The sequence below is a fragment of the Tasmannia lanceolata genome, unplaced genomic scaffold (genome assembly GCF_043159265.1).
Source record: "Tasmannia lanceolata isolate RefF3 unplaced genomic scaffold, GAP_Taslan_0.1 ptg000016l, whole genome shotgun sequence".
Classification (NCBI taxonomy): Eukaryota; Viridiplantae; Streptophyta; class Magnoliopsida; order Canellales; family Winteraceae; genus Tasmannia; species Tasmannia lanceolata.
In genome coordinates this window covers 3,560,781-3,586,239 of record NW_027518693.1, presented here as the reverse complement: position 1 = coordinate 3,586,239, position 25,459 = coordinate 3,560,781, and the positions used below count along the sequence as shown (strand labels likewise).

The following is a 25,459-nucleotide window of genomic DNA, read 5'->3' as shown; positions in this document are numbered from 1 at the left end:
AAATTTTAGAGCAGGTCATGTCATGGTTTTCCTTAACATGGCCTGAAGGAATGGAAGACCCATATATTTTGTGTTGTTCGCAATGGGTTTCATACAGAGGCATGTTTGGATAATCCTTGGTGATTTGAATCAGGTGATGGTTATGGAAGAATAGAATATGGGATTTAGCTCCATTTTACAGACTTTGAGCTGTGTACTGTCATTGTTCCAAAGACATCCAAAACCTTGTGATCGTCCTCCTGCAGGGATGAGGATCTGATCCGGAAAAACATTGTGAATAAATCTAGGAAAATATTCATATTAGAAAACTTTCGTAGGAGTTTCAATCAGAAAAAGCAATGTTTGGCTTGTGAATATTTATCATGAACCCTGCATTCCACAGCCGAATGCTTTTGGTCTTCTACAATTACAATATAAAACTTTCATTTAAAGGTTGATGATTTTCGGATTTACCTTGTGTTAGTCATCCTAGCAGCTTGAAGGCGCTCTTGAAATGGATTCTGCTCACTTTTCCGCAAGGGCAACCTCCTTTTCTCTATTGAGTTAATCAATAGTGGGTCTTATCACTATATCTTCCCCAACAAATTGGAAGATAAAGAAATAGAACAAGTTAAAAAACAAGCATAGAGCCAGACTGTCAAGAAATATTAGATTCAAGTGTAAAATGCAACAAAATCGAGCAAATAGACCCTGATTCCCCTTCAAAAGCTTGCAAAAGCAACCAAACAGAAACAAAATAATCTGTAATCACAATCTAACTGAAAAATAGCAGCACATCTGACAATCCCCTCGAATGAGACATTGCCATGCGAATTTAATCAACCTTTTCAAGCAATATTTATTGTCATTTGTCCTGTTAATCCTAATTTAATGTACTGTGTAAACCATAGTGTATCCCCCACCCCCACCAAAAAAAAAAAAAAAAAGGAAAGAAAAGAAAATGGAGACATTATGCAACATCTAAGTTTTCTCGTCATTTGAAGGGTGCTTGTTTTCATACAAAATTCGCAAATAGGGAAATAATGGGCTGAGGCAGTTAATATTGGGGAACCTGATCAAGACACTCAACTACAATTAGCAATAAGAATAGGACGTAAGGGCCGGTCCTTTGCATCCAGTATCTGGTGGAAAAATTCACCAAATATTCTACATATGTTTTGGGAAGAAATGTATCCAGAGACTCCACATGATTAGTTGTTAACTTGTCATCAAGCTTCTTTCCTGGTTATCCTGTCAGACAAATAAAGGAAATTGCTAAAACAATCCCATTCCTTTGAACATAAATATGCAGTTGTGTTAGACGAAGGATTTCTTACTTGAAGCAATAGATGCCTAGAGCAGCTGTGATTTCGTGGACAACCGACGTTGCAAAATACACGTAGAGAGACACTGAAATGAAGGAAGAGAAATATGAGTCACATGGAATTAACACACCTAATCAATGAAAATAAGCCTTTAAATATGGATATTGTAATGTACAATCTCTAACATTATGGGACCATTGTCTAAAAACTCCATGAGTAAATCATTGACTCGCCCAAGTCAGACTCAATTTACCTTGTCTGAGTTCAACTTTGGCCATACCAAGGAAATATAAAAACTCCTACTCGCCCGCATCAATGAAAAATTGAAAGCATCAATCATTGACTTGCGTAAGTCGACTCGGCTTTACCTTGTCCAACTTCCCATTATTAGTCCAAGATTTAAAAAACTGATGGGGATGCTTGGCTCAGTTTTGGTTAGCCAAAGAAGACATTTCCCAGTCTATTTACAGCCATGTTGAAGAACCAAACTAAAGACAGTGCTATAGTTACATTTATATCTGGTAGATACTTTGTTTTTTTATTGACTTTTCTTAACAAACCAGACGTGTAGCATGAGGCACATGTGCCAAGCTAAGCCCAGTCTGAGATCAGACCTTGGTCAAGACAAAATTATGGACACTGGAGTTCAGTTACTGCAATAAAAATTAGAAAAAAGGAAAAAAAAAACTTCACACTGCAAAACACATACTAAGCAAGGACTAAAAAAATCAGAAAATATTTTACCTGTGAAAACACAGTATAGAAAGAGAACGAAAAACTCATCGACCAGAGGAGTTCTGCAACAAAAAGAGGCACGAAAGAAGCTTGTGGGTGAGTAGACTGTTGCAGGCATGTACACTAATTATAATGTTGAACACGCAAGAATAATCTTCAAAACACCGCAAGGAAATTTGAAACATCACATACCCATAATTGAGCCTAGCGGTGAGTGCATTTGCAATGGCAAGGGGAAGAAACAATAGTGACTGATCAAAGTAATATAGAAGTTAGTATTCTGAAAGTAAGTAGCATCCAGTAAGAACCATGCGTTGAAAAATGTGGAAGTTATTTATTTTATAATTGTAAACTATTATAAAGTAGCGGTACTATAATTCTAAAAGGACTTTGTGGGAAAAAAAAACTACCAATAGAGTAGAGATATTATGCAAATTTGCTATTCACCAAATATATATATATAGGATCATCCTAACCCATTTTTGTCCACAAATCTGCCCATTTTGGCCTCCAGTTTTGGAGGGGTTAGGATGATTCAATGGTGCTGATTTTTGGTATGCACCCTATCTATGATGGGGCCTTGCAAATGAATGGTTTAGATGCCCACCAAAAATGGGGGACCCATGTGATTTGGCACTCTACCGTACCTAACTTTAGGTACGGTCGAGTGTACAATCCTTTTCCTCATATGAGGAATAAGATTGTACGCTCGACCGTATATGAGGAAAAGGATTGTACGCTCGACCGTACCTAAAGTTAGGTACGGTAGAGTGCCAAATCACATGGGTCCCCCATTTTTGGTGGGCATCTAAACCATTCATTTGCAAGGCCCCATCATAGATAGGGTGCATACCAAAAATCAGCTCCATAGGATCATCCTAACCCATCCATTTGTGGAGGCCAAAATGGACAGACAGTGTTTGTCCACAAATCTGCCCATTTTGGCCTCCAGTTTTGGAGGGGTTAGGATGATTCAATGGTGCTGATTTTTGGTATGCACCCTATCTATGATGGGGCCTTGCAAATGAATGGTTTAGATGCCCACCAAAAATGGGGGACCCATGTGATTTGGCACTCTACCGTACCTAACTTTAGGTACGGTCGAGTGTACAATCCTTTTCCTCATATATATATATATATATATATCAGAATTAGGTCAGAAAAACTACATACCATACACATTCCAGTTTTCAAGCCCTTAGGTTCATCACATAAGTGAGCCAGAATCATCCTTCCCTGCCAAATACATATGAGTTTGCTACTTAGATTAGCCACAAATATAAATGAGGTAGTACCAGCCATTAAAACGTGCAACAGTACACACATGCTTAAAGTATCAGCCGATACCAAGACATCTCGGTTTTCAGTTGGCCAATGAAATAAAAGGGTCAATCTTGATAAATGTTAACATCCACTGAAATGTTTCAATGGAAAAGGTAGAATCTTAGAAGCATAGTTATCTTACCACGAGGTATCCAAATGCAAATCCTGTTCCCACTATAAGCAAATGTGGCTGAGAACGCATAATATCAGAAGGGGACAAGAAAGACCTGTAGAAAATTCAAATTTTGTCTGCATAAAACTTGCTCCTCTAAATCAATTCAACTTATAAATGATAAACCAAGTAGCACTGTAAAAAATTGAAAATCATACCAGATAAGGACACCACCCATGAGCACACCGAAAGGGAAAAGCTGGCAAAAGAAAACAAGTTCATCTTTATTTTCATAACAACATTTTTTTTGGATAGGAAACGATTTTATTCCATCCCAAATATCATACAGATACAAGATAGATAGGGGACAAGTAGTCCCCAATACAAACTATCATAGTAGCCCCATTAAAATGATTCATTACAAACAATAAGATTCTCCTCCCGCTGGACCCCCTCCCGCTGGTCCCCCTCCTTTATTTTAATAACAACATGCAAACAAGTTTATCAAGAGATCACATATTTCACACAGAAAAGTATTACCATTGCTAACGCCATTAACATGCTTCCTTTCCTTGCCCGGACAACCTGATGAACATTGTAAGTGCTGCACAAGGGCACAGAAATAATCAAACTGTGGTAAAATACTCCCAACAGAATTTAGAAGAACATTCGTCATTATTCAATATCAGATTTATTCAAGATCATTTGCTCTCAAGTAGCTCTACGTATAACTTGTACCTAAAAGAGTCTGAATACGTTGACAATCGCCATTAGGATCAATCCTAACGATCAAAATTGGGTCCCACAAGGGAACATGTGCAATCAAGATCGTTGATCTGGTAGACTATTATAGGGCAACCCGAATGCTCTTGGTCTCATGCTGAACAGACATCTCATCTATAAGTTTAACACCTACAAAAATAATGCTTCATCTTCACTAGGCAGAATCCTAAATGAGTCATAATAGATCAAGGGGCTAGGATCAAGCTATCAAGATGGGGCCGATGGAAATGGGCCAGAACCAGACTTTTGTTTACTGGTTGGGTCAGTGGACCAGACTTGCATTTACTGGTTGGGTCAGCAGACCTGAGCACGTCCACGTGGCACATATGGAGCCCAAAAATCATTGTTAGGGAAGAGCCTACGGTCTCTATCATTTTTTTTTGAAAGATGACAAATTTTCATTAATACTCTAAAAATTACATTGGGGACCGGGAGTCCCTCCTGTCATTACATAGTAACAGACAAAGCTGGCCAGGACATACCCCAAGCCAAGAAGTGAACAAAAACTACAGGAGTCAAGACCCGTTCTTCCTGCACCAAGCTATGGGCAGACCTTACACTACACCCAGACCAAAAGCTCAATTCCTTTTCAAAACCCTTAGAAGGATTGTCTTCTCCTAGCATCGAACCCCTTCTGAAACCTTTAGAAGCCTCAACAAGATCCTTTATTTCTTGAGATCCCGCTCCCATCTCTGTAAAACGGGAGGAAAGGCATGGCATTCATCAAAACAGACTCGTCATCACCATCTAGATAGTCATTCAGTTTGTACTTTTAGACTAGTCGCCTATGCCGAACACTTTTCCAACTCCTCCATAACATGCTAGATTTGGAAATCTGGCATATCAAGGAGGAGGTCCTCCGGAACCCGATCCAAAAATCCAGGATTTTTTCTGCTCGCAATCCTTTCTTCTCGAACCCTCTATCATTTTAGCATATTCCATTTTAAATTATGAGAACTTTGGATCCTATATAATGAGTGAAACACAAAAAATTAGTTAAGCAAAAAAATTCACTAATTCAGATAATGTATCTCTGAATAATTCCCCTAATTCAGATAATGTATCTTCGAATTGCTCCTTATCACGTTCTAGTCAAAAGTAGGGAAAGCTGTTGCAAACATGGTTTGCCTGAACCCATATCAATATATTAGAAGCGACCCTTAGTTTTTTGCAATATTTTCATCAAAAAAGTTCTCCCGAGCTTTCAAAATCTTTGAGATTTATGTTAGACAGGCTTTCAAAATCTTGCGATTTTTTACTTTTTTTAGTTTTATTCAAAATATTGCTATATTTCGGTGAGATTTTGAAAATATCAAACATATTTGTGAAATTGGGTATGGCTCCGTCATAACTCATAAAGAAGGGTATGGACAATGCAACCAGCAAAGGATAGAGACAAAGGGATGATTGGAAACATAAATGTGTGGCAGAACGCACTTTTCTAGACTATTTGGATTTGAGTTGTCCAGAAAGTTTAAATTCTCACATATGCTCAGTGAGATAACTATTCTTATATCCTAAAAAAACTAGAGAAAACATCATACTTTTCTACCCCGGAAAAGAGTGCAGCCCCGGGGGGCCTCGAAATATTATAGAGAAACCGAATCATACACGAGGAGGACTAACCCAAAAAAAACCTAAGAGAGCACAAAGGAACAGATGGAGCACCGCCGCCAACCGACACCCACAAGGAGACTAACATCATTTCCCAACCTTGAGGCACGGGTTGGAAGGCCCAACGCATCACACCTCGCTGCCTATCTAGCTGATTTGGGCATTGTCCTCCCAAGATTTATACATGTTGTTGCACTTAGAGGAGCAAGCATCAATAGCAAGCGAATCCGCCACCGTGTTGCCCTCTCTAAACTGATGCTGGCAGATAGGGGTGAGATGGAACAAAAGAGACACTATCTCCGGCCAGAAGAAGCTGATAGCCCAGGGATGATACCCTTTGCCATGGCTAAGATCTATTAGAACCTTGCTGTCAGATTCAATAATTAATTCCCTGATATTTAGATTCAAGCATTGTCTAAGACCAAGCAGAAGATCTCTCTTTCCCGCCACCATATTAGTACCTCTGCCAGAGAAAACATCATCCACCTTGGTTCTGACATCAAATTAGGCCCATAATCTAGTAGAGTAGCATAGCCTCATTTCCTGTTTGGTTGAGTTTTTCCAATAAATTACTGGAAAAGACAAAATATCTGTAAATCTTAGCCAATAATCAGAATCCCAACTTTTTAAGAATATCTTCAGGCAAGACTGCCTTAAATCATTGCATGTTCACTCTTGCACCATCTAAGCACAAATCCTGTACTTCCCTTCCTCTTGAAACTTTGAATTCCAATTCAGACAATATAAAGTATAAACACTCCATACCTAAAAGAATGGCTTCACGGGCGATGCTGTCTAGTCCATTTAGCAACAACATGGAAGGATTTAGGCATTGCTAAAAGCATAAATAAACGCAGAACACAACCAAACAAGAGATGTTTCTTAATGCTGGAAGGAAATGTACGTTGAGAAACCAGAATTTTTACCTAAACATAAATACCAGTTACCTTAAAATGATACTAGAATCTACATGAAGTGTTTCATTTAATACTGGTACAAAATATGCCAACAGAATGCATCCTAAAAAAATCATTTCATACATTAATTCATTGAGACAGAGACGGTGAGTAAAGAATAAAAACAGTTTATAAATATACTCAACAAATGAAGGGCAAATATGTCAGATGCAGACATCTATAGATAAATGTAGAATGTGGGTTTTCAATTAGCATTTAGAATATGAGAAGTTACTTACTTGTATCCAACAGTTGGTACAACAGCACCAATAATCATTAGAAATAACACAACTCCATACACAGGGGTTTCTGGTTGCAACAAACAAAACAATGAGAAATCCTATAGAAAAATCATTCAAATCACTAAAAAACAACTCGAACACAAAAGTTGGCAAAAAATTAAAGATAAAATAGCTTAAGATCAAAGCAATTGTTGTATATCATGGTTCACGATAGGAAGCATATCCAAGATATATAAAACGAAGAAACATCACCACAAAATATTTTGAATCAACATTCATTCCAAAGAACAGCACATAATATCAGTCTTAAAGAGAGGCGATCTACTGTAGGATGTAAAATGCTTTCATCAGGGTAAAGTGCCCGTCTCATATACTAACTGAAGAAAAACATCCCAAGCACAATGCAGCCTAAGTCATAATGGTGCAGCTTTAGACCCATTACTCCATAACGTAGAAGAGACCAAGAAGCATTTGGCTATAAAATCTCAGAACCATGATCTAGGGTAGGAACCACATGTATTAAAAAGGTTTTAACTTTTAACAGACACCGATGAATTCTCAGTGCATACAAAGATTGGTCAAATGACCAAATACACTCAGACCAAGTCAACTATTGACTAAGATCATCTAACCTGATCCAAAGTATAGAATTGGCTTGGATATGTCTTTCTATCCTTTGGAGATTCAAATTCAGGAGAAAACCTCTCACAAGGCTTACATTAAAAGGACAGTGGATTCTCTTAAACTTCAAAGGTAAAAGGTCAGATAATTGCCATAATGCCATTCATATATAATGAACACCCAGAGGTTCGCGAATGAATCATGGAGAACTTTTCTTAACAGGTTAATCTTCACATAAAATAGTACAAATCAGTCCCTAAACAAACTACGTGTTTGATAGGTAAGTCAACAGTGTTAAGATAGTCACTTTAAGGTAACCATTGAGAGAATTCAACAGTAGGATTAGAAATCTGTCCAAACATTCATTGCAAATAAAAGAATACACCAACCAAAAGAGAACTTATAAATATGACAACAAAGTATAATGTCTGATCTCAATCTAAAATTAAGAAAAAAAGGGAGAATCTAAGGCCCAAACAACCTCTATTGACGGTAAATACTCTCAGGAACAAATAGGCTCAAAGTTGAGGACTCAAGGGGTATCAAGAGGTCATAAAATCAGGGCTAAAGGGGTGGAAATATTAATGGTCAGATCTTACCTGAAAGGTAGTCACATCGCCAGTGGATCTCGTGAGAGGAGGTCCAATAATGATGGCAGAGAAGCCGGGAAGACCCAAACAGGCCACGAAGCAACAGCCAACACGTCTAGATTAGGCTCAAGAGGGGAAATATGATGTATAAGTGATCAGGTAAGCCCCCGTACAGCTAGATATAAAAGTGTATAAAGAAGGAAGAAAGAAAACAGGGGAAAAGGTGAGATGAAGGGACGGATATGACTAACAACCCTGAAACAGTCCTAGGGACTGTCAGAATAGAATAGGGAGAAAAGGACATCAAAAGGGGTAGAGAGGAAGGAAAGTGAGAGAGAAATGTATGTGGCGGTCAAGGCTGCAACAACAGTCAAGACTCAAGACTCAAGACTCAAGAGACTAGTTTTTGGAAGAGAATCAGTGAGGTACGGGTAAAAAGAAAAGAAGAACGAAGAGAAAGAGAGGGAAAAAAAAGAGAGAGGAGCGAAGGTGAAGAAAAAGGGAAGAAATAGAGGAAGAAAGAGGAGAAAAGTGGGAGGGGATTGATACCTTGTGCAAAGGAGTAGAGATTTTTTCTCTTTTGTAACAAAAGGGGCGGAGAAACTCAAACAATGAAAACTACAATAAGGGGTGGAGAAACTGCTAAAAGACAAAGATTATAGTTGAAACAGAAAAAGATGGTCATAGGCGAAACAGAAAAAGACCTGAAACAATGGAAACTACAACTGCCCAGCAATAGGAACAGAGTCCCTATGCAGTTCCATTATTATATTCATTGTATCCTATTGGTCTCCTTTTCTATCTGCATATTGGATACTAAAGAGAATAGATTTTTCGTTATTTGATTACCTCATGTTTGTTTTAGATTATAGTTGATTAATTCTAAGACTTATTAGTTCGTTAAATGAATACCACATTTACATTGTTGCAAATTATGATAGTAATCAGTTATGTACATGTATAGGTTTGTCACCATTTCTAGATTTTTAGGAGTTTCCATGTTAGAAACCTTGTATCTGTGTCCACAAATCAAGATTATATATACATTCTGTTTTAGCCGTGTCCCGGTTTCTAAATTTTGGAATTTTGCCTTGTGCGGCACTCCATGTCTTTGTCGTCAACACTCGTGTCCATGTCCACAAATCATAGGAACAGACATATAAGTCAAAATAACCCACTCCTTAGCCAGAGAATCAACCTCATTGGCATAACAACAGGTCCAGTGGAAAATGACATCACGTGAAATTTCATGTAGGGAGGGATGTTAATGCAGGGCCAGAGAGATTGGCCAGGGAGGGGGTGATTAACCAACCCCCCCCCCCCCCCCCCCCCCCCCTACTATCATAGTGTCTAACTTCATTGGTGGAAAATCTTACCGGGGACCCACGGTACCCAACTCAATAAGGGAATAGACCTTCTGAAATCTTGTGCCCACCATTCAGCACCTGAAAAGAAAGAGATCAAAAGAAAAAAATCAAACAATATGAAAAAAGTTTAACATGTATACTAGTAACTAACCAATATTTTATTTTGAACTGAAATATAGTGTTAGAAAATACGATCAACGTACATGTTAGCTTAAGATGAGAGTTAAGTAGCATACCAACAACAGATGTAAAGAAATGGCACATATAAATCAGCATGAGACCTTCTGTCGGTCCATTTATCTCTGGAAGAATAAGTGTGTTGGTGAAAAAGCTGTATCAATTAAAATAAGGAAATGGTGAATATGAGCATCCAATTCAAATGGAAATTTGCGAGAATAACGATTTTTCGATAAGAAACTTTACAAGATAAAGTGTCCAGTTTGTATGCATACCAACGGATGACATGATTTCAAACACTTATGGTAAGAAACCAATATAATAAGAATATTCAAATATAATAAGGAAAAATCCTTCAGCACTTAAATGCAGTTATTCAACAAATCACATATGTTCACATAAAACTATAAATAAGTGCTGTGTGTGCTCGAGCACAGGAACCCTTTTCTCTTATAGGATATTCAATGAAAATAATTGTGAGAAAAAGATACAATTTAAAGAGTATGCAGTAATCTGACGAATTCCTAATAAAAGCTAGAGAAATGCAGGCCATACACGTCACAATAAGAAAGAACCTTCAGGAATAAGTCTCCATGTGGTGAAGTTCTAAGTGAGGAGAAACTATTATATAAGTTCCACACAGGGATTTCGAATGTGGAAATCTGCTTATTTTTTTGGCATAATTTACATCTATTAGTTTCAGAACTATCCTACGTGGCAATATATATTAAAAGTTACCTGTAGATTGTAGAATAAAACGGTAGGCATAAAAGTTGTCAAAGAAATGTTGCTGACAGCCAATGGTGGGGAGAAGATTCCCAACAGGACTAATTTCTAGGGAAGAAGCAATGCCACCAGTTGAAGACTTTAGCTAGTAAAAGCCATGTAACTCAGCAGTCTCAAACAAAGATGACCGATTAGTTCAATCATTCAAATAAATCACACAGCCTAATTCACAATGAAAGATGGCCCAGTCAACCCTTATACACAAGCTTCGATACTCTGGGGGCTGATGGAATGCATTTCCAAATTCCAAAAAGAGGATCCATCGACCACTATCACTAACTGTCATTTGCCCATTCCAACCCCAACACCCCAACCTCTCTCTTACCGTTGGGACTTACACTCCTTGAGATAGGACGATGTTATCATGATCTCAAATCAAATAAAAAAACTGTGAGGGTCCACCACTAAGTCTATACATCATTGAATGTTCTCCCTAGCAACAAAAGACAAGGTATTCAATAGCGAAAAACATAAAACGTGCTCTTACCCAAGGCAGTGACATGTGAGGCTCAAATCAATGAAGTTTAAAATATTTAGAACCATAAAAGATGTTATGAAATGGTAAAAACATAAGAAAGTATAAAGTAAATGAGGAACTCGTACAAAATGCAAACCGCATATTAGACACTCAATGCTCCTACTAGAATTTCAACATAAAACTGTAACTAGCCAAAGGTATATGTGCAAAGTAAACCTTTAAACTTAATGAGTACTCTTAAGATAACTTACTGTTCCCATGTTGCACAATAAAATGGGACAGCTGAAATAACCCAGAACCAGAAAGTGGTCCTTCCACACATGGCAGTACTTCCAAAAGCCAACGCTTCGAGCTGAGGAACAAAAGATAAAATTTGTCTTGAATGAAAGCAAAAAATGTTAACTTTTAAAAAAAAATGAAATAAAAAACGTCAGTCGTACAAAACAACAACCAAAGATGAGAAGGCTGAACATACCGCACATGCAAGCGCATCACATCCTGCAATTGGGTAAATTTTGCAAGGTTTAAGAAATATATTTCACCAATTTCAAGAAATTTTAACAACATCGTGAAAAAGGAAAATCACCATGATCAAAAAGCTCCCCTAGTGGACTGGATGAATTTGTACGTCTTGCTTGCTTTCCATCAACAGCATCAAAAGTCTGGTATGCACATTAGTTAACAAGTATAAAGCAAACATACGTGTAAACCAATTAAGGAAATATAATAGAAATGCAAGCACTAGATAACAAAATTCAGAAAAAAAAAAAATGATTGTTTCCATTGCAAGTATTCAAGTTGGTATAAAACACTAAGAGTTACTCAAGGCCTATAAAGGAATGGAGCACAAGGGAATTGAAATCATTGACGTAAGAAACTCTAGGATGTTATAAAAGCAAAATAATAATAATACAGGAATTCAAATATTATATTTTCCTTCAAACAAGTAAAATCTATCAATTAGAAACAAAGAATACAGAGGCTCCACAGCTAGAGCCAATGTTTTGAAAATAGAGATCGAATCGTATTGTAAATCGTAAGATTTATTCAAATACACGACACACATGTATATCAAAAAAATATAAACAAAACATCTATAAATCAGAGTAGAATAAAATAGCTATTTATTCATTTTCTATCAATTTACATAGAAACAACCATGATTAATCATTCAATATCATAATACGAATTCTTTGGTAACAAACTTATCACATACTAATCATCTATTTCTCATCCGGACCCATACATATTGGATAATAATCTTAAAAATAATAATAGACACAAGATCAAGTTAATTCTCGAAGTCACAAACTTCAAATGACAAATATCAACTATAGAAAATTAGCAAATTGTCAATTTTTTCTCATTATGGCCGCCTCTCTCCTCGGTGTAAGTAATGCCCTCAAGCACATGAACTGTGCTTGACTAGTTCTAATCAGTCTGATTCGTTTGAACTCCTCTGTCTACTTCCTTCTCACGAGAGGGCTTTCGAAGGCTTCTTCTAATGTAGAAGGGCTTCCTTCAAATGAAAGTCCTATTTTCTTTCATACAAAACTTAATTAGGATCGTATGATTTACGATCAAATCATAAGATTCAATCAATTGAAAATCACAAGATTCATACGAATTAAGATTTAATCATAGGATTCAAATCGAAATCCATAAGATATGATTTGAATCGTAAATCGAAAGATTTTCAAAACAATAGCCATAGCAATCTACCAAAGGAAAAAATAAAAATAAAATAAAAGGATTACAATCGAGGCATCTCATGCCAAACCATCAAATCTGAACAGGAAACACCAAAATTGGCTAAGGAATCAATCCTACATTTCCTTCCTGAAGCATATGAGAGGAGCACTCGAAGGAGCACTTGAACCACGGCAAAATATAGCACATTTCTCTGAAGTAATGTTCAAACCTCCATGGGGAATGGAGTCCTCCCCAAGCCATCAAATAATGCAAAGCTCATCTTGGCCTTACATATGTGGTTTGTTTCCTTCCACCAAAGCCTGGAAAATTGATAAATCTGATCAACACTCATCTTGGCCTTACATATGTGGTTTGTTTCATCAGTCGATTTGTGCATGCTCCAAGAACTTGTCACATGGAGGTTGTCTGACGTATCTTATGATACCTTTACATCACAGCATATGCAAGATGCAGATGCAGATTGGTCAGTATCACCTAAAGACGGGCTATTTGCTTCAGAGTAGTGTACATGTGTGGGTGTAAACCTTGTTCGCTGGAAAAAAAAGAAATGAAGTGTTGCGTCTCGCTCCAATGCAAAGGCCGAGTATAGGGCAAAGACGATTGGGTCTAGCTGTGAAGTGATATTGCTGAAAAGGTTACTTGACGATTTGGGCTTAAATGTTAAACAGCCTATGCCCACGTTCTACGAACGAGAGATTTCTACACCTTACATATGTTTAGGAGATCAATCGGCAATGTCTTCACTAAGGCTCCTCCCAAGAATTAGCATGAATTATTATCTTCCAAGCTGAGAATGTTCAACATGACAACATCTATTCACCAGGTTGAGGATTGAGTGAAAATATCACATTGAATTGTGTGTAGTGTGTACTCTTATTTTCTCACGCTTTCCATGAGTGTAAGATGGGGCCATCTTACATTAGCAGTAAGTGGCGTCTTTGTAATATTTGCAACTTTACTAAATATGTGCGTGTACATATACATATATCAAGAACGAAAATGCAGAAAGTCACTTTTACAACTAATGGTTGTGAAACAACCACTCCAAAAGCTTAAGCTGTTGGAGAAGGCGTTATTTAATCTTTTATACTTTAACACTCCCACTCACGCGTGGCCCCACTTTTTAGGGTTGGCCTACACGTGGCACATGTGGCCCCTCTTTCGGGTTGACCATTACATGTGGAATTTTTTTGACATCAAGGAGGCTTGAACTCAGGACCATTGCTCTGATAACATGTGAAACGACCAGTTACTCCAAAAGATTAAGTTGTTGGAGAAGGTGTTATTAAATCTTTTATACTAAACACAGGACATTGCTCCGATACCATTTGTAGGGATTTTGACCGGGTAGAACTCAAACCTAAAAGCTAGCCGTTAGACGGAGGGTGCCCATTCCCTTATAACCCATCCACATCCACTCATTCTTTCCGATGTGAGTAAATTTGCTTTTACGTGGAACCCCTACAATCTCCCCCCTCCACGAGGAAGCAACGTGGACAATCTTGCCCCTCCACGCGGCGGCATCGTCAGAACCACGAGATACTATACCTGATCTCTGATACCATTTGAAACAACCAGTTACTCCAAAAGCTTAAGCTGTTGGAGGAGGCGTTATTTAATCTTTTGTACTTTAACAATGGTAAAAGACAAGTTTTGGGTCCCACGAGAGGACATCTATGTGAAACTAAGACCATTCAAACTGTTACTTTAAAAAAAAGACCAGTCAAGATCGTTGATTTTGTAGAACATCATGAGACAACCCACACCAACATGCTCCAGGTTCCATCCTAAACAGACTTCCTATGTGTAATATAAAATACTAAAAAATCAGCGATTAAGCTTTTCTTGGTGGGACACTTAATGAGGCTTGATGGATCAAGGGCCTAGGATCATCTGATCAAGGTGTTCTCAATGGCATTTGGCCAGGCTTATGTTTGCCATTTGGATCAACGGATCTGAGTGGGGCGCCCTTGCAAAAAGCCCACCCGCACGACCACACACACAGAGGAATAATAGACTGGAGGTCGCTCTTGCAAAAAACCCGTTACAAGGGCGCCCCCATTGGTCCTTGGCAGCAAAGTGAACTTATAAGGGCATCAAAAAATGTGGAAATACGCTGACCAAAGGAACAATAAATGCACTTTTATGCCAAATACCAATAGGAGCGCCCTTGTAACCGGTTTTTTTTGCAAGGGAACCCTTCTCACACACACACACACACACATATTTATATATATATATATATATGTGTGTGTGTGTGTGTGGAGGAAAGGGTTCCTGCGCTCGAGTGCAGGAAACAAGGGTGGGGCCACATTGTTGGGGTGATCCTAAGCATTCATTTGAAAGGTCCCATCATGGATGGGGTGTGTACCAAAAATCAGCCCTTTACTCTCTCTCTCTCTCTCTCTCTCTCTCTCTCTCTCTCTCTCTCTCTCTCTCTCTCTCTCTCCCTTCCCCCCCCCCCCCCCCCCACACACACACACTCTTATGGGAGTTGTTGGGGTTATGTATCCATAGTACCATACCCTACAAACTCCCTCCTCCCTCTCCACTTCATCTTCTTCTTTACAACCACCAGAACATTCCCAAACCCCCCTGATCCAGTCCACGAAGCATCTGTATTTTGGTCTTGACAGGGAAAATTTCCCAACCAAAAAAGTAAAATAATAATAAACTCTTTCACGAATTGATCAAATGAGGCGTCCAACAACAGTCACGAATTTCAAATTAAAACGGAAAAGTTATCCTTGCACGAAAGTGGAAAAGGCAGTATGCCTTCAAATCATAAATTTGAAGGAATTATTAGATGGTTCGTAAATACTAGAAGCACAATTATATAGATATATATAAATATATATAATAACATGATAGATCATATGAGTATGAGTAGCATGAGACCAGAACGTAAGACCTTGTACATCATCAAGGCCAAAATGTTACCCAAAAATTTTCAATCAGCCAAGGGCAATATAACTCTGCATAGAAAAACATATTGCTAGTTATTTTTAAAGAAAATAAATTGAGGCAAATCCATTTCTTTTTCTTTTTGTAGTCACAGGATAATGACATCATGATAATAAAAGGGTTGGAATAAAATACAGAAAATCTTGAAAATGATTTAGAAAGCTCTAAGAAGCAAACTGAAAAGTTAGTATATCCTTGATTCTTCAAACAAGCCTTGCCGTTTTTTCTCACTTTAGAAATGTTCATCTTAATGACCAGTTTTATGCTTCTGTAGAGAACAGGAATTGCTATTCTGAACAAATCCCGATCTTCTCCTAATAGATTATGCATGAACACTCCTTATGTGACACACTTCTCTTTTGCCATGTTCATTTATAGTTTTGTGCATGCAGGCATAGATTGGTAGTATTGAAAAACTTATAAACGAAATGGAAAGTAGCACTTGATCAGAGGATTGTAGATAGAAATAGAGGAGCTTCAGAAGCTGGTATGGTTTGAGCTTTTCATTGCTTAGCATTCATTTGTTTCTTCCAAGTTTTATAAACTCATTGCATGAAGCCAAATTAAATGAAGAAAAGGTCGATGCTAGGGAATCCCAAGAACTGCTAACCCTTCTATTATCCTCGACTAGATTCCTTGCAATTTTTCCATTCCCATACAAGGGACTTGCAGCATTAGCGGCATGACTTTAAACATCAACCAACATGCGCCGATTTTGGACGACATCTGTCAACTTCCGTGGGGACCAAAGTCCAATGTTTGAATCCTTGCAGTTGTAATGCACCCACATAACATAAAAACCCATATATCTAGGAACTATTGATGTCCTTTTGTTCTTTGGCAAGATAGGGCATGCTCCTAATCTTTAAGGTATAGAACCATATATTGCATGGATATGACATATAGTGAATTTATTCATGAATACCTTAGCAAACAAATAAAATGGTACTACATAGACATGTATCAGGCCAGCGACACCCAAATTCACATGACTAAAACAAAGAAGTAAATGAACTACGCTCACCTCATGACTAAGCCTTACAAATCCGCATTGCAGTAATTTTTTACCCAAATGAAATTGGACAACAGTATATACATACAAAAGAAGTATGCAAAATACAATGTATTCAGACAAGTCCATTGTCAACAATCAGGTACACCTATTTCCAATTAAAATCATAGCATCACAATGGCCATTAAATGGACAGGAATATAAATAGCTTGAATCATTTTTAACAGCAATAAAAGAGAGAAAGGATGCAACGATCAATTATTATTTTATTTTTTTTGAATAATGTACCAGGTCCATAAAGGGATCCAATAATGAATGTGCTCAAGAATCCAAAGAATGTAGAAAAAATATACCATGGTGTACAGAAGGGGTGACAGACCCAAGTAAACTAGATAGAATTTTTTTTATGTATACATCACATGGATACAAAGCTTCATAAAACATGATCCCAAACCCATGCACACACAAGTATGCAACAACACACACAAGAATGAGAGATACACATGAATGCACAGCGCATTAAATAAGAACTTGACAAACCTGATATAAGAACAGAAGCAAACCATGTGCAAAATGTACCCATCTCGGGGGAGCTGAATCCAAACGAGGCGAATATATCTGCAACAGCAAAGAGATGAAATCCAAGGGAAGAAATGAATTCTCAGTAAAGAGAGAAAATCAAGAAATCCCTCTTATTGAAAACTTCGACAATATGTCCTCAAAAAGCATAGAGGAATTCACCAGTGGGTTAAGATGTGAGAGAAATTGACTCCTTGATCCATTTAGATAGGAAAAATTACAAGAAAACCATATTAAAAGGAAAATATACTGCACTAAAATGGAGAGGAACACATTAGTTAAAAAGGAGCGAATATGCTTTCTTTTTTTCTTTTCTTTTTTGAATGGTAACAGGCAAATGTGCTTCAATGGGTGAATAAATTTTGAAAGCTGAGAGGCCCAAGAACAGCCACTGTTATGTACCAATTTGATTCCCCCCAAGACCAATGCCAAAACAATGGTATGTGAATAATAATTTGGAGCCAATTAAGTAAAGACTGAGTGCTCTGACTATCATGGATTTTGAAGCATGATCAAGATCCCTATCATTTGTACATTTAGAGGGAATTCAAGACCCAATCCAACAAAAAGTTTCTCCAGAAAAGATCTGGAACACTCAAGCACGGAATCATGAAAATTTCAAACACTGACTGAATTTTGCGTTGAGGGATACTATGTATGAGACCAGAATGCAGTGTGTTAGAAGTTGAGAACTAAAAGTCGTGAATTCAGAACGGCTTATTGCTAATCCTGTGTTTTCGAGCATGAATCAGAGCGACTCTGCCAAGGCAAAATCACCTTCAGAAAATGAGGTATGCCCTCCATAGTCCACACCTGTAACTTACAGATATCCAAAGACTGTTTTACACATTAGCACTCTTTTCAGGTCCAGGCTCAAGCCTACAGATGCATCTTTGTATGCAGCCATCTGACCTTTTTCAAGAGCCTTAATATCGTAGATAGCTGTTAAGAAGCAAGTGGGGTTTACATTCTTTGGGACAATGGGACCTAAATACCCTCGCCTGCAACTGTGAGGTGGACAATGTTAAAAAATGAATGTGACCTGTCCATGTGTTATGTTTTACTATGATGTGATCCTTAGAGCTTAATGAACAGATTAAGACACTTTCTCCCACACGAATTCTTTGCTCTCTCTTCTCCCTTCTCTTCTCATGTGAAGCAACATATACTTCAGCAAGCATCGACATGATATAAGAGCTAGCAAGATCAAGGCACAAGGATAACACTCGATCCAATAAAAAATGGAGAGGAACACATTAGTTAAAAAGTGGAGAATTTGCTTTCCATTTTTGTACAAACTGCATCACTTTATGCCAATAAAAACTACAATTCTACAGTAGTATGGTTTCCTAATACAGATTCAACAATCTACACTAAACTTAAAACAATTAAGAATGCCATGTTTCAGTTCAATGCAATGAGCTAAGACAGATATGATAAAAGATGGATAATTTCATACTCATGAACTTATGAAGCTACAAATAACTGAAATTCTCCCACAAACAAATCCTAGAAAAGAGAGTTCGCAGAAAGAATAATCAACATCACACGGTTCAAGAAAATAAAGATATATGCGAAGCTCCCACTTACATAGCCAAGAAGTGCAGATATACCTAGGAAAATGAATCCCGTAAGGGTAATCTGGAAAACAAATTAACAAAAGAAGAAAAATTCAGTAAATAATCAATGAGGAACATGTCTTGTGAAATGTTTTAACTAAGGTGCGGGACAAGGTAGCGATCCAAAAATGCCTTACCATATTTGGTCTGGAGGTGCGTCCAAAAACATAAACAAAGAAAGCAAGTAAATTATAGTTAGTAACTTCTGGTGAGGAGAGACCCATAAAAAAAGGAAAAACCTTTTGTGAATAATGAGTTACTGAACTTGCACCAAATAATTCAGTATGTAATAAAGCCACTTATATGATGCATAAAAAAATAATATTAAGTTGCTCATAAGGCATCCTAAATTCCATTACAGTAAAAGCATATGCAGATATATAGAAACCAAACTTATCACAATCAATTATCAAATAATAAAGAAACATGCTTTATGGAAACATGCAATCTTAGATGAGAGAAAAAAAAAGTACCAAGTTCATAGGTCAGAACCAACAATTCAAAAAACAAGTCAAGCACTTAAGAGTGCATATAATGGTTTAACAAGAACCAGTTATGGCCCACGTACAATCTCTACAGAACCATATAGACAACCCAAAATACAATGGCTACGTAACAACATGAAATGCATGATTACAACCTAATGAAGGAATGACAAAAGGACGCTCTGTATCCTATGGAAACTATTATGCGAAGCAAAGACTGAATTAATAAGACTAACAAGCACCCATAAACTGCCAAACCATCATGGTTTAAACTTCCATAGACATGTGTCGATTTGGCCGACCTATGTCAACTTCTGAGGGGAGCAACCTATGTCAACTTCTGTGGGGAGTGAAGTCCAAAGTTTGATTCCTTACATGCACCCACATAACCAAAAAAAAACTCATACTCTAAGAAATTTTAATACCCATTCAATTAATAAAATGAGTGAGTTGAAAAGTTAAAGAAATGGAAGAATAACTAGCTTTCAAAACTTGTAAAATATCGATGTTTAGAATGAACCTTACTAATCTAGACATGCGCATGTCACTAAGTGCTTAATCTTGTTAAACCGTTATGAATGATTTTGTTGCCTATGTGATGGTTTCTAATTATATATTTGGGCTTATTCTAGCATTTCATGAAGTTCCATCTTAAATTTTCATTGTTTTAATAGACTTCCATAAACTTCTGTGATTCTTATAAGATTTCCATGGACTTCCACAAACTTCCACGAAGTACTATCACTTCCAAGGGGGCCAAAGTCCGGACCGATACCAATGTTTTAAACATTGCAAGTCATTAATGTCCTGATATAGTGTTTAACTGGAAATTTTGATTCCAATAAAATTTATTAAAATGTCCTGAGAAGATCTTCCCATTCTATTTAAATGGTGGCCTTAAAGCCGAGGTAGATTCGTCAAATTGACTCAAAATCAACTAAAAGAAGATCTTTAAACCTCAATGGCACGGGGTATAGATGCAACTTTAATTTTTCACCTATAATCAGATGGGAACTCCAATGCGAGGTTCACTTCGGCTCCCACCTTCGCACCACATGGCCCTATTTTGTGTCTAAAAACATCTTTGCCCAACGACGAGCTAACTGCCCTTGGTGCAACTAATGCACTCCATTAGCACGCAGCAGCGGATAACACGTGTCTGCCACCAAGATTAGAACCTGACATGGGAAGTTAATAAGGTCATGTGAAATAACTAAAAGCACCTTACAAGATTCCACCATGGGGTTATTCTCATAGGCAAAACGGTCATTGACCAAGTGAAATGATGCGAATACTTCCATATTCACATCGCAAACTGCCTATTCAAGTCTTTGACATCATTTCTAAGGAAATGACCAAAAAATCTTATTAAAGCAACAATTCGAAAAAATCCTATAATAACCACGCCAAAAGGCTTGTTCAATGATACTCACGTCTTCAGACATGGGATGACAAAACTAACCTCATGTTTGAGGCTACAAACAATTGTCGTCAGCTTGAGGGCTTGGGCAACCAGACCCGAATGAAACCTGTCATTTTATTATTTTTTTTTATTTCAGTAAGCTTAAAAACTTGGGTTGAACTCGGGTTGGGTCAGGTCGGGTTGGAAGAAAGGCTTCCTCGGGTCGGATTGGGGTGAACCTCATTGGGTTGGAACTCGGGTCGGGTCGGGTCAGCTTCGGGTTAAGTAAATGGTTCCTCGGGTCGGGTTCAGGTTGGCCTCAACCCGACCCGAGTTGCACCCCTACTCCGCACCGGTCATTTAACTACATTTGCTCCATGTAGGAATGCAGATTAGCAATGGGGCCAATTACCTCTCCTACTAAATGTGATTAAATGTCTCTAAGACGTGGGGTGAGGTACCAACTTCACCCTAAGTTACCATTAACATGGCCAAAGTACTCTCATACTCTAGGCATATTAGTATTACAATATTATCATGCCCTCAAAAAGGTAAATTAATAAAGGATTCGCAATTCATACTAGGAATGAGCAATTTATAAGGGATTGTGTTTTTGCAGAAGTTATCTAAGCAAGAGATAAGAGAAGAAAGAGGACACAACCCTCTTAAGAACAGCTTGTTATTCTTTCTATATCATTTTTCTGCATACATTCATGCACCCACATGATGGACTGCATATGTCCGTGCACCCACGCGATGGATCTCTCCATCTTCACTCCTCTCCTAGGGGATTCTCCCATCGGTAGAAAGTACTATCACTTCAAAGGTCTCGAACCTTTGCAAGTTAGAGTAAAATCCTACTCTATGGCAGTTCATACCAGCATTCCAAAACTTGGACTTAAACAAGAACTCGGCTATGGTAACAGGGAGTCGATTTGGGCAACCGGTGATTGATGCAGTCGATTTTTAATTAACTTGGACGAGTCAAAGGAGTTTTGATTGACCTGGTACGGAAAACATCGGACTCGACCAACATAAAAAAGGAGTTGACTTGGGTTAGTCGACGATTGCCTCAGGGAGTTTTTGAAACAGTGGTTCATACTACTTGTTGTGCAAATGTCTTGTATTCTAGCATTATACATGACTTTGACAGACTAACACACACGACGCACGCACGGATCAAATTCACAAGGGTGTAGGGGGAAGCCCACCTCTACCCTCCAGGAAGAAAATTTTAATTTACGGATTTGCACCAAAGGGTATTTTGGTAATTTTCTCTACATAGTGGCATTGATATATAAGCCACATGTTAGGGTTATGGGTAGCAAGGTTTTATGTGATTTTTCTTGGCCAAGAAGGAGAGTTTTGTAACCCTAAAACCGAAATAGTGAGCCTCTTCTCCCGTGGGCGTAGGCGCACTGCCGAACCACGTAAATCTCGTCTTCTTTCTTGAGAGATTGCGTTTCTTTGCATCGTTTCTTAAAATTTTGCTGCAAACTGTGGTTGATCCTAATTTGAGAAGGTATTTCTCGGTTTTCTACACTTTGTAGAGCATCCCTGCAATTCGAGGGAGCCCCAAAATCCAAGCCCTGTGGCATAATAATATACGTACATGGCTGCATTTATGGACATTATACTCCTCAGTCAAAATTGCGACTTCATTTGGGAAATCATCCTCTTTGTGGCATAAACTCTTGTCAAAGTAGATTAAGAAATCTTCTATCCATTGAAACTTATACTGCCCACATCAGAATATTCCCTGCAAATTCATAGAGTTAAAATTCCATATGGGTTTGAATCTTTGGATTCCTCATTCCCACTGTGGTTTTAGAAACATAGCTGAGATCTTGATCACCTCAGCCCAAACCATTAGGGTTCATTTGATGGCTGAATGGGATTTGATACTAAGTGGGAAAGTAGACAACTAGACATGCATACTATAGAGAATGACTTTAGTCAGAGTAGCAAACTCCTTGCAGGATCATACGCGAAATGCCAATGGCTTCTGAATTTCCCAATGATAAAGTTCCCCTCTTGCTAGGACTCTAGCAACTAGACCACTCAAAGGGTGGATCCAAGAAACTGAGGGGGAAGAAGCCCCACTTGACGCCAGAACCAATCTTAATAGATAAACTTGAACATTCAGACTGCTCATCACCATTGCTTTTGACCAGCATTTGTTCATATAACTTGAGGAGGCAACAAAAAATCTTTGCCTAGAAAGCTTCATACTACAGAATACTGTGTTTTCAACTAAAAAATGCAATGCTTAAACCCTAAAAGGGGACTTGAAAAGATTAGTAGAGCAGATATCGACCAACCAAATACAAATCATAACCACCCAAAATATAAAGGTAATAATCATAAAAAAAGATTTAAAATTATTAGAAAACATGTCGTCGTGATTGCAGAAGGCAGAGTCACCCAAGGCTAATAGAGGGCTTACGGCATCCAAAGAGGAAATAGAGTAACACAGTGCCTCCAATAGGGTTGTAAGACATATTTCGCGAGGTAAGACCTATCCACACCGCTGTACTTGTACTTATGCAGAGCAGAGATTCCATGATGGCCAATGTAGCCACCCATTTGCAACTCAAACTGATGACTTCTTTACGATCGAACACTGAATATATCTCACCTGCTCAAATCAAATAGATCACTCGAATTAAAAAAACAGGCATTTCCTAATTACGAGCTCTATATCTCACCTGCTCAAATCAATTAGAACACTCGAATTAAAATTTAAAAAAAAATGTATTTCTTACTATTCTTACCTACTCAAATCAAATAGAACACTTAATTTATTTATTTTTAAAAAAAAGTATTTCGTAATTACGAGTTCTATATCTTACATGCTCAAATCAAATAGAAGTAGAACACTCAAATTTTTTTTTTAAAAAAAAAAAAAAAGGATTTCGTAATTACGAGCTCTATATCTTACCTGCTCAAATCAAATAGAACACTCGAATTTATTTTAAAAAACAAAAAGCATTTCACATTATAATAAAAAAAAATATAAAAAAATTCCAGGATTTCCGATTTAGAAAATGGAAGCAATTCTTTTTAATAAAAGAATCCAGAAATTCTAATTAGAGATTTTTAAAAATAATAATAATAATAATAAAACACAACCAGCATATTGCAAACCTTTTACAGATTTACCAAATACTAAAGAAAAAGGTAAAAAAAACACAAGTGGATGAGAAATAAACGAAACTCTGCATATTTTAATGATTCCACGTTATAATCATAAATATAAAAAAACATGAAAATTAGAAACAAAATGAAAAACCTAAGATTAGATCAAGTTACCACAGATCATGCAAAAAAGTGCAGATGAAACGACTAATTGCAGAGAAAGGAAGGGCTAATATATAGATCATGAAGAAAAGTGAAGAAGAGAAATTAACAAAAATAGAAAGGGTTACACAGATAATATAAAAAAAATAAAGAGAAAGAAAATAAATTAATGGAAGAGTATATATATATATATATATATATATATATATATATATATATTCGTGGAAAAGAGGAACCTTTGAGTTGAAGCAGCGATCGATGGAGAGACAGTGATACGAGATTACTGCATTAATAAAAAACCAGATATTCGGTGCCCCCCTACTTTGCCTAGACCCCCCCTTTCTTGCCCTATGCTGTAAAAGTAGCAAAACAATAAAACATCGACTCAAGCCGAGCGGGCGCCAGCGGTAACTCTACAAAAAGGAGTAAAATTCTCGCACCCACTCTAGGATTATTCGCACCACTCTAACGAGAAGTGGCGTCAAAAAGTTTCACGTTACCGTCCTTTTTGACGCTTTTTGACGTCAACTCCAGTTACAGGGGTGCGAATTTATCATCTCAAATTTAAGCAGCTAAAAGAATAAAAAAATGTAAGGTGTGGCGGTATCAATTCATGCACCCTTTTTCCTCACTACTTAAACGATGCCATAGTTGGAATCTTAAAAAAATCACATTTAATTGGACACAATCTCGCCGACTGGGGAAGGAAAGCCTTGGGAAAGCTGTTTGTCACCGATTTTGTTTTGGGAATATTCTATCCAAGAATAAAGGCGGATATGAGCTGTTTGTCACCAATTTGTTTTGGGAATTGGGATATTTTATCTAAAGAAACGATGGGGTATCGAGGATAGCAAGTGATTAATAGACCTAAGGAGGACAAATCGGCCCCTTTATGATATTATCAATTCGCCCCCTTTTTAACTTAGGACAGCCACCTCTAATCTAAAAGTAAAGAACTAAATACACTATAGAGACGGCTGTCCCCAGTTAAAAAGAGACGAATATATTAGTTCCCTTTGGATAATTGGATAGGTAGATTCGTCCCTTCATTACTTGGGACATCCCCTCTAGTGTAAAAGAGAACGTAAGTACACTAGATGGGGCTGTCGCAAGTAAAAAGTGGGCAAATATATTGCTTCGCTTTGAATCTTTAAAAAGGTAGACCGCACTATAGTTTTTTTTTGGGATAATTACATTTACACCCCCTCTAGTTTTTGACACATCCACTTCCACCCCTATAGTTTAAAACATGACAAATACACCCCTGTAGTTTCAATTTGTTTAAGGTAGGCCCCCT

The 25,459-nt window shown here is 37.6% G+C and overlaps 1 protein-coding gene across 1 annotated transcript; it reads right to left on the bottom strand.

Moving 5' to 3' along the window:
- Positions 1 to 776: 776 nt before the first annotated feature.
- On the bottom strand, positions 777 to 24,533 carry LOC143848093 (choline/ethanolaminephosphotransferase 1-like). Its single transcript, XM_077356899.1, has 19 exons — positions 24,399 to 24,533; positions 23,309 to 23,500; positions 19,113 to 19,122; positions 18,947 to 18,997; positions 17,318 to 17,395; positions 11,675 to 11,750; positions 11,564 to 11,586; positions 11,340 to 11,440; positions 9,884 to 9,978; positions 9,657 to 9,725; positions 7,067 to 7,136; positions 4,015 to 4,078; positions 3,693 to 3,733; positions 3,505 to 3,589; positions 3,213 to 3,275; positions 2,232 to 2,290; positions 2,049 to 2,101; positions 1,317 to 1,389; positions 777 to 1,230 (listed from the first exon to the last, which is right to left on the bottom strand). Exons 2-19 carry the CDS (start codon positions 23,446 to 23,448, stop codon positions 1,209 to 1,211), a joined length of 1,173 nt encoding a protein of 390 aa, XP_077213014.1. The 5' UTR covers positions 23,449 to 23,500; positions 24,399 to 24,533; the 3' UTR covers positions 777 to 1,208.
- Between the last annotated feature and the right edge of the window lie 926 nt (positions 24,534 to 25,459).